The sequence below is a fragment of the Corvus moneduloides genome, chromosome 13, assembly GCF_009650955.1.
Source record: "Corvus moneduloides isolate bCorMon1 chromosome 13, bCorMon1.pri, whole genome shotgun sequence".
Taxonomy (NCBI): domain Eukaryota; kingdom Metazoa; phylum Chordata; class Aves; order Passeriformes; family Corvidae; genus Corvus; species Corvus moneduloides.
Window position 1 is genome coordinate 9,259,955 of NC_045488.1, and position 10,550 is coordinate 9,270,504.

General features: G+C 41.8%; 1 protein-coding gene across 1 annotated transcript in view; it reads right to left on the reverse strand.

Annotated features, from left to right (window-relative positions):
• FAM169B (family with sequence similarity 169 member B) overlaps positions 1–9,357 on the reverse strand; it is a 36,476-nt gene extending 27,119 nt beyond the window's left edge. The window contains exon 1 of the mRNA XM_032123432.1: positions 9,151–9,357. Coding sequence (XP_031979323.1) covers positions 9,151–9,184 — 34 coding nt within the window. The 5' untranslated portion in view covers positions 9,185–9,357. The remainder of the gene's footprint in view (positions 1–9,150) is intronic.
• Between the last annotated feature and the right edge of the window lie 1,193 nt (positions 9,358–10,550).

Sequence of the window (10,550 nt, forward strand, 5' to 3'; positions counted from 1 at the left end):
ACGGGCATTCAGGGCAAAGGACATGGAAGCTTTGCAATTCCACAGGGAAAAACTTATCCAGAGACAAATAAATGAGAAACCCAATGAGCGCATTTCCATTTCAGGCATACAGAATAGATTTTAAAGCAAAAACTAGCAGCGCATCTGCTTCTCTCTTTTGTTTCCATGGAGCAGTCTGGGCCACATTCTCAAGTGAGGATGTGCAAGTACATCTCCTCTCACTCTGGTGATCTGTCATCAATATGCACTAAGAATCTGATTTTTTTAAAGTGAAAAGCTACAGCTAAAACCAGCTATAAATACCAGCAGGCACTGCCCATACAGCTCAGTCATCTTTAGGAGATCCTACCTTCCAGAACCTCAGCCTAAAACATTGTCTAACTCTGACAAAAAGGAATAAACCAAGGCCCCTGCTTCAGTGTAGACCCCTAAGCTCATATTTTTCTACTCCCACTGCTACTGCACCCCTTGTCTCCTCCAGAAGAGAGAACTGGATTTCATGGGGGTTTCATCAAGTGGACAAATATACTCCTCGAAAGGTAAAAGTCACACAAATTTTACTTCACTTAGGACCCACAAAGATCACTATGTGGGAATCCAGATATCTCATCAGCACACATATGTTCTGCATCAGGTAGATAAATGCAATCACAAAATGGGAGACAGTATTCTACCCTAAATTAGAATTAATTTTTGTGAATTAGAGACAGACCCCCATCATTACAGATTCAGCAAGAATTTCATTCTATCAGGTAAAGTAAGCAGGAAATATTTTTCCATGGGCAAAAGAATTTATTCTCAATACAACAGAAAACACATGGTGCATACAGTCATATGTGAAATTCCAGAAGTGAAACTACAGACTGTTGTAATGTCCAAAGGTAAAGGAGATACTTCCATCTAATCGGATATTCTGAAGCTTCATTGAAAAGTTATTTTTGACCATGAAGCCAATACACAATTTACTAAACAAGAGCTATTTCCTAGAACCATGGCATGGTTTGGGTAGAAAGTGACTGTAAAGAGCATCTCATTCCAACCCCCTGCCATGGGCAGGGACACCTTCCATTATCCCACGTTGCTCCAAGCCCTGTCCAACCTGGCCTTGAACACTTCCAGGGATGGGGGATATTTGCTTTCATTGTTAAGAATCTTCTATTCCTACATTCACGTGTAGCTAATTAATACTGTTCCCTTAAGCCAACAAAGTTGGTGATGCAGTTTTGTTTCAGACTAGACACACCACTGTCTTGATTAAGATGCATTGAGGTATTGCTGGTCCTCCCAGGAAAGTCAGACTTGTTGAAATGCCCGTTTCAGAGATTTGTAAGGGCATTTAGAATGCAGCCAGATTGTAAAGCAAAATATATCAACCTCGCTGTAGATGAAGCATGAAAAGTGTTATGTCTGAAGTGAATTAATCATTTATCCTACAACTACTTTTTCATGTTCTACAAACACAGAGAAGGATACTACATGCATCCATTAAGAACTGTATGTTTACAGAAGAGCCATCAGTCACCACAGGATTTGTATCTGGATTTTGTACATTTGGGCAAATTTGTGCATAATTTTACATGTAAAAATATGAAAAATACCTCCAATTTCTAGTGCTGTAGGAACAAGAGAGATAAAAAGGACTTAACATCTCCAATTTTCAAGTTTCTTTTTTTTAATTCAGTTTTGCCATTTCTAATGCTTGCAATAGCAGCACTGGCTTTGTTTATTGGCTTTATTTTAATGTTAATATATTTCACAAAAACAAAAAAACACAACCACAAAAAAAACAACTTCAGCAGGTTTTAAGTGTTTCTGATGATATTCTGAAGGGTTTTGTCCAAGAAGTATCTTCCTTTTTTTTTCTTTTAAAATCAAAAACCACTTTTCAATATGAGACGAACATGCACCAAAACAAAATGACAGTATATCATGTCAATATATAGGAGGGAGTGTTGTTGTAACTAAACCATGCAACTGAGACTAGAACTCCTATGATTCATTCTTAACACAGGTGTGGCCCCTAACAAATCACTGCATCTTCTGACTGGTTTCTTATCAGTTAAGTGTACATCTTATCTACCACTTCAGAAGGGTGTGATGTTTTCCTTATCAGTGCCTCTGAAGCCACGATGTAAAAAGACTGAGAAGTCACATAACATAAATTGTTCTCAGTTCTCCCGTGGACTGTCAGTGTCATACTACGGAAGCACAGCCAGGACAGTGTCTATTGAATAACTATTTTTTTTGCCCTTCTAAACCACACACACATGATTGAAGTGCTGTCCCTCACCCTCTCACAGGAGCAGGAGCTCTGTGATAAAAAGCAGGACTTCACATCAACTCTTCTCCTTCCCTTCCCATGAGCCTGAACAACTCCAGGCATGTGGTTATCGTTAGACAACCATATTTGTTTAACCTTTCAAAGGAAGGAAGAGGTCTTTGGCACACTCCCGGGAGTACACGCAGAACCTGACTCTCACATCCTGAATTTAATTGAGCAAATACACGTCAAAAACCCAAATTCTGGTGTAAGTGAAACTGCAGTATCATAACAACATGTGGTGGCAGCGGAGCCAGCAGGTAAATGCCATGGTGCGGTATCTGTCCAGCACAGCAAGGCAGCTCTGCACCACGTGCTGCACATCATCCATGAAAACAGTGTCCTTCCACTGCACTGCTTTCCCTCATTACTAACAGAACAAGAACTCTTGGAATATTCAGGATGCAAAAGTTGCATTGGCACCAACAGGTTTGTATGTTTCAATCCCAAAATTCCATTCATATATCACTATTCCATCACAACTCAAATGGCAAAAAGGGCTTCAGGAGACAAACTAAATAAAAGTTTCTCTCTGTAAATAATCTTCAACTGTGGAATCCATAACTGAAGGCAGAGGGGAAAAAATAATCCTAATACCACTCCCAATCAAGAAACCTGTTTGATTAATTAGATGAGTTCAGCTATACATGTCATTGCTACAAATTTTGTCACTCAAATGGAGGGCAGACCAAATGTTAGGTATTCCAAACACAGACTGCTATCCTGCTAGCTATGCTGTTCCCACAAACATATTTTTACTACTGATTTCAAAAAAGAGAAGAAAAAAGCTTTAGGTATACGCATATATTTAGTTGGCTGTAGATGAGAAAAGGCTCTAAAAAATGTCAAACACCTTCCATTTTCACACACTTCCATGAGCTCTGAAGGCCTTCAGAATCTTCTATTACCAGGTCTACAATACACATGTTATTCATTTTCCAAAACTTAAGGTAATCCACAATTTTTGAAATGGAAAAAAAAATAAAACAGACAAGGAAATTAAATAATTGATTTAATTATTTAGCTTTTTAAAATAAAAATACTTAGCTGAAACCACATTAATTAAAATGTTTTGAAGGCTCAAAAAGCAAGTGTATATTGAGGGAAGTCACAAAATGGTGAGTGCATATTGAAGGGATATTTCCTCCACTTTAACCTGCACTACTCCCATAATGGAAGTTCCATCAAATAGGTTTCAACTTTATCTATTTTTCCTCAGATGGATCTTTAGCAGTGTTACACTTACAAATATAAAGCCACATCCAACACATAGTACAAATAAACTGAAATACATCTGTGTAAACAGGCTACCCCTGTCCTATTACACACACAATGCACATCTGGACTGGCATGTCTAGCAAAAAGTTTTAACCTAATGTAATTGAAAAAAGCTGAGGTATTACAGCACAGAAACAGACTTTACAAACAAAAACTGCACCATACTGTTAAACCATGGAAGTGCTACCAGCTGTAGCTATGACATATCAGAATTCATACTTCTGCACATTTAACTTTGTTTTTCACAGAGCTTAGATGTAAAAAGAAAGAGGCAGCTTACAGAATAATTCAGGGAAAAAATACAATGCTGGAGAAAAGGGAGATTTAGGATTGTCATTAATTAAGGCTTTAAGGTTCATATTCACATCAGGTTTTCCAAGGAAATTCTATCAATTCAGTGGGATTGCTGCTAATACCTCTGAACTTGTGAACATCAGCATCAAGTTCTTAATAAATACTGGTTTTCATACAATCAAGAAATGGGCAGAAGTGTCCCAGGAACAGTCTAACTTTGACTTTTCAGGCAGAGATATGGATTTTGGAATCATAAAATGGTTCAGGTGTGAAGGGACCTTAAAGATCATCAATTCCCTGCCATGGACAGGGACATCTTCCACTATCCCAGGTTGCTCCAAGCCCTGTTCCAAACTGGCCTTGGACACTTCCAGGGATGGGGCAGCCACAGCTTCTCTGGCTTCAAACTTGTCTTTTCTTGCATTTGGCAGCAAAAAAAAAATCAAAATTTGTCAACTTAATTATTTGTCTATCCCCTAAACAAAATAAAATATACAAGTTTTCCAGAACAACTGGAAAGAGGCTGATTTGAAAGGAGAATGACAGGAAAGAGTCTGTGAACAGTAGTAGAGCTTTTATGAAGCACAAGTGCAAATGTAGACAGTGGCAATTCAATCCTTTACCAAGATGGAAGGTAGAAAGGAGGATGCATTGGTCCAAAGTCAACCTGTAACTTAAGGGAAAGGAGGAAAACAATTACTCCCATCGTGATAAACAAGGAATAGTGAAATGGCAGGAAATGACAACTGAGTATGACAAATGGTCTAGCACAGAGGTGAATTCATCCCATGGGGAGAAGCCAGACAGACTGACAGGACAGTCTCAGAAAACGGCTGTATTTAAGTAATTAAAACTTATTACTGAAACACACACTGTTACAACCTGGCACCAGGGCTAGGATTTAAGTACCACATCAAATACATTTCCCCATTACTACCATCATCCAAAGGAAGTGTGAGAAACCTAAAGTCACACCACACACAGCCCTTAACATCACTTCATACGAACTACAGCACCATGTGGCACACCAGCAGTACCTGAAAGCCCTGCTTTGCTATCAGAAAGGACAGTATTCCCCCAAAAAAAGAAGTAGTGATGAAAATCTGAGACAACTGTCTGGATTTTCAGAGATACCAGCTTCAAATACCACATAATTTGAGTTGAAAATGCTTTATATGTGACAGGCCTACTGCTCCCACCAGCAGAGAGCATGTCTGCCTAAGAAAGCCCAGCAGCCTTTCTCCAAATTACTTGCAAGGAGCAATTTGCACAGCCAGAATAATCTCAAAAAAAAGCAATTAATTTGGATTGGGAGGAGGGGGGAACGAAAGAAACAACAAAAAAATATCCTTTCCCCCAGTAATTTCCACTTTGCTAAATTTATTACACGGCTGCAAATTAATATGTCACCTGCACCAGCTATCACAAGGCAGTCTCAGAACTTGCTTTAATAAACAGCTGCCAGTAGTGGAGGAAATACGGAAACATCTCTCTTGCTTCTCTGTGCCATTGTGTCAGCTATTCTACTTGTCTTTGAAGGTGCTCCAAAACCAGCATGGCTCTGCTTTTCCCTTTTTCTCCTTTTGGGAGGAGGAAAAACCAGATAAGGAAAAGACAGGCTGGCAACAGAGGGCTAACTCTGTGCTTGCTGTGCTCTTGACAGGGAGGCTGAGCGTGTTCAAATTCAGTTTACACAGGCTCTTCTGTAAGGACAAAAGAAACCACTGCTGGTGGTTAAAAATGCAAAAGGTTTTGATTGCAATTGCTTGACAATCAGCCAAAGATATGACTAGTGGGAAAAACACAGCAAAGCAGCTATGACCAGAATGGAAGAAACAAGGAGAAACACATGGCTCGACTTCAGAGCAGAAAATTGACTTAGGCTTTGCATAAATGACAGCATACCTCCAAGCCTGCCTGATCCACAGTCTGCCTGGAATGGGAACACGTAGGCTAAAAGCAGAGCCTATTAAAAGGCATAATGTTTCTAAACGACATCTGTTACGTACTAATAAGCATTACTTAAAGGACACAGGCCTTAAAATTGCTACCAAACGTGCACTTATCTGAAACTGCTGCAAGGCAGTTACCACAATGTCACATGACACCATGGGAATCTGAATAATAGAAAATGTTTTTATTTAGTTTGGCTTGAAATCATTATGCAGGAAAAATATGGAGGCACTTTCTGAGATTTTGAAACTGTGCAACTTCACAGGAATGAAACACCAGCAAGAATTACATCAGCGGAGCCATTTACCATCTGTTGTCAGTAATACTATAAAGCCCAGCCACCAGACAGCAGTTTCAAAGGTTACAAACACAACGTTTTTAAGCATCCCCAGACCTCTGGGTAACTGAGCAGGACACAGTTTCCTTCAGATATGTGCGACTTGGGGGTCTGCCAATCATTTTGCAAAGACAACATGCCAGAGCTGGGAATTGCCAGGCGAGGCGTTTGGAAGTCTCTCAGTATGCGACCTTTACACAATGTGGCAAATACATACCAGCCTCATCACGTAGGTTCCTATAACACACTCTCAGCCATAATGCCTGCACACCTCCTACTTGCAAACTGAAACTGGCTAGACTTTCTCCTGTGCTGTTTGTTTTCCCAAACTTTCCCTCAAGGGAAGGAGTGTGTTCACTGAAATGCTACTATGTTAAGGGACTCTGGTTTGTTTGCTGGGGTTTGGGCTGTAGTTTTCCTTTGAGGGAGTTATTTAGGATTTTGTTTCCTTATTTCTTTTCTTTCTAGACTGTAACTACATATTTAGGTTAAAGAAAGCAAGGTTTCAACAACTTGCCTTAGCTGTGGCAATGCTATGACAGCCCTTACCCCTTGCATATATACACAGTCTGAGTAAAATTCTACCTGTTCTATATGATATTTTAGTTCCAGTGTAGGAGTTTGGTTGTTAATCACCCTCATCTTAGAGCTCTGAGAAGCTTTTCTAGATGCAGAGGCCACATTCCTGATAGTGCCTATACTCTACCTGAATTTTGTGGTTCCACCTTCCAGGCTGTTTACCTCCTTCCTATAAACTGATTAACACGGATTTCATGGAGGGCAGGGAGATTTCCATCTTCCTAGAGAGACAGATGGAAATTTAAGGCTTCATTAATGCAATTGCCAAACTAGATATACAGGTTTCTCATCCAGTAACTATTTCTCAGGCTCCAGAGCTGTATATACATGGTTGCTCACTGTTTCTGTTAGGTGGTTAACACAGACAAATCTGACTTTCAAGGTGTTCTATAATCAAAATGAATTTGCAAGAAGGCTGAAGTTAAAACAAGAACCACAAGTTCTAGGTCAACAGCTGGCCTGCTTCTCAACAGCAAGGTTTGCCTAGGACCTGTAAAGAGGCTTAGAAACCTGACGTGTAAACAATCTTTCCCTGTGAGAAACAGTTATAGGAACAGCCCTCAAGACTGAGTTATAGCATCTCAATTACAGCACAACATGAACTGGAAAGCAGCATTTGCACAAGAGCTAATGGCTGACTCTATGTGCTCTTAAAGTGTACTGCATACTCAGCTTGCTTATTGCCAACTGCCCCATAATTATTTTAAACATAGATCTCTCCAACTAAATAACTACGCCAAAACTCAGACAATACCTAAAAACAACATCAGCTGTCCCAAAAGAGGAAGGGGATGGAAGAACAACTATTCTGAACATTCAATCTGAGGGTGATGAAAAAGTCAGGGAAAAACGTAGGCATCAGTTGAACTGCCCAACACCACAATGCTCCTTGGACATGAAAACCCAAGTTCTAGTCATCTAGAGATATTTAAGAACATCAGTAGAATTGAGAGTCTTCAAAAAAAAAAAGAAAAAATAGCATTATTACAAATGTTTGACTTCCATAAGTGGTTGATAGGAGGGGAAAAATAGAGCAATCTGACTGCAGTGCATTTAGCCATGAGCAGCTAGAGGAACTAATGAACAACATCATTATTTTACTGAAGGGGATGAAGTAGGTGCTTTAGATAAATGGCAGCAACTTAAAATGTGTTTCAGAAGATAAATTCACTTTCTCTCCATTTACCTGCTAGCGTGACAAATTAAGAAAGAAGAGTATAAAAACAGAGCAGGAGGGAAAGCAGTGCAAAAAGCTAACTGAGGTGATGCAATGGGTCCTTATCCAAACAAGTGAGTGAACAGAGATTCTTGGAACTCCTCCTAGTTAAACACAAACCCAGAACACTGCACATGCCAGACTCCCATGGAAATCCATGGTGGAGTATGTGCAGAAGTCCCACCTATGCTAAAATCATGTCCTTTACCAAGCACTGGGAGCTTGGCCATTTGGGAACTGACACAATGTTTGTTCATTTCAAAGCAGTCCACCAGGTACTGAAGGGCTGAGTTCTGCTGGGCAGAGCACCTCTTCACCCACTGCCAGAAACAACAGCAAATCAACTCCTGCTGAAAGGAGATGAGCGGAGATGAGCTGTTTCACAAAGAAGTTCATCCTGTATTTCCATGTGCTTCTTGTTCTACAGTCACCTTGTCAACAGCAAAGAAAAGGTTTACTGAATACTTTTTAAAGGAAGGGTACTATATACTTAATGTATATAATAATATACTCGTATAACATACTTTGTACAATACTCTGCAGTTATAAAGCCTTTTATATATCATCTCAACATGAAAATAGTCCAACTAGTTATTTTGGTGTGGACAAGAACCAACGTGTTTACTGCTCCTTTTGTCCCTGTTAAACCCTGCTGCTTTTGTTAAACCGTGGTTTTTGCTCAGTTTGGGTAACTGCCGATGGTGCCTTTGAAAATGGGTATTTTTATGCAGTGTTTCCAATGCTCTTTAACAGCTGAGTACTTGAGATCTACTGAAGACTTGACTCATCCGCTTGTGCTGAGACCCCAAACACACACTGCAGACAGGGGTTTGGAGATCAGCCTCTCCCCAGCATCACCTGCCGAACCACAGCGGACAGGAATCACCAGGCCGGCTGCCTCTGGGCGGGCTTGGACTAGCCGAACACCTGGAAAAGTGACCGGTACGCTGGGAAATGGGAAAATAAACCCTGCAGCACCTGCTCTGGCTGAGCCTGTGCGCAGGAGTCGGGCTGCCCGCCTCCCTCAGGCACTGCCGGGAGCGCGGCCCTGAGGGGCCCGGGCTCGCCGGGGCACGGCCGCAGACGACCGGCCACAAGTTCCCTCCAAAGCTCCGAGTGTTTTGCGGCGTTTCGGCCACCCGTGGCCACCCCGAGCCGCCTCCTCCCTCTTACCCGCGGCGGCTCTTCCTCCTCCCTCGGCCGCCATCACTTCCTGCGGGGCGGCGCGGGCAGCCCTGAGGGCGGGCCGGGCCCGGGCTGGCGGCTCAGGGGCCGGAGGACGCTGGAGGACGGCGAAGGGCGGGGAGCAGCGGGGGCCGTGCCCGGGGAAGCGAGGGGAGGCTGGCGAGCCCGGCGAGGCCGGCTGCAGGCTCAAGGAATGCCCTCAGCCCCCGCCATCAAAGCAGGGCCTTGGGCGAGGGCCAGCCCCCGCTGCATCTGAACTCACAAAACTCCGACACAAATCCCAAACTATTTATTTAAAAGGTACAGGATGACAAACCATAAACCTGACGCCTGTTTGCTTTAACGCGGGTGGCATGAAGCAGAATGGTTACGAGGAAAAATAAGTACAAAAAATTGACATTTTTATAGCATTCTTCAGTGACCACTGTCAATCTGAAAGAGGCTTTTGGAAAACTTAAGCAGCTGCCTGCTGTTCATTACACAAACCATAAAACTGAGGTATAGGGGCTAAAACCAATACACAGCTGCCAAAATTAAAAGTAGAATTCAGGAGGTGACCCAGGGCAGCCTTCATACCCCCATAGTACAGTCACTCAATTATATTCGCAATAATAGATACAAGTATCAAAGTCATAGAGGTCTAAAATACATGGAAATAACAGTATGTTTGCAAAGAAATAAACTCATCTTTGCACTCGGAGTAGCCAGGTACACTGCTGTGACCTGGAGACCCAACTCATTAGGAACTCCATTGCCTGTCAGCACAGTGATCAAAAACAACTTGGCATTTCTCCTCCTTTCAAATGCTTTAAAACACACAGTAAAGTAAATTCGTTGGTTTGGTTTGTTTTTTCTGTACAGGCCAAAGCAATTTCAGCCCATACACTGACACTCCAAAGAGCAGATGTCACATCACCACACCTTACAGACTCTCAGTAATGGATTTCAGCACATGCTCATGATCCCTTGAAGCTTTGTACCTTCCAGCTCTCCCTGTGTCACCCACAGCCCAGAGGTTTGGCTCTGCTGCGGTCCAAAGTCTAGTTTGATGTAGCAGGAAAGATGGGAAGCTGAAGTCACACAAATGCTATTGGGGGGATGGCAGTGGTTATCTGGTGAAAGATTCAAGGAAAAGGTACAGAAGAAAAAAAAAAAAAAGGCAGAAAACATGGTGTTAACTCAGTGATGCTGAGCATCAGCCCATATCGATAAATGTCAGAGACTGACTTTCCCCAGCCTATTAGAAACTTCCTGGCCAGCTAAAACTCATCCATTTTCTTATCAGCAGTGGTAATCATGTTGCTGTTCAGCCCAGTAATCCATTAGTTTTAGCTATCTATTTTGCATATTAGCTGATAAAGAATTACTTAAATTGTGTGTATCCTGCT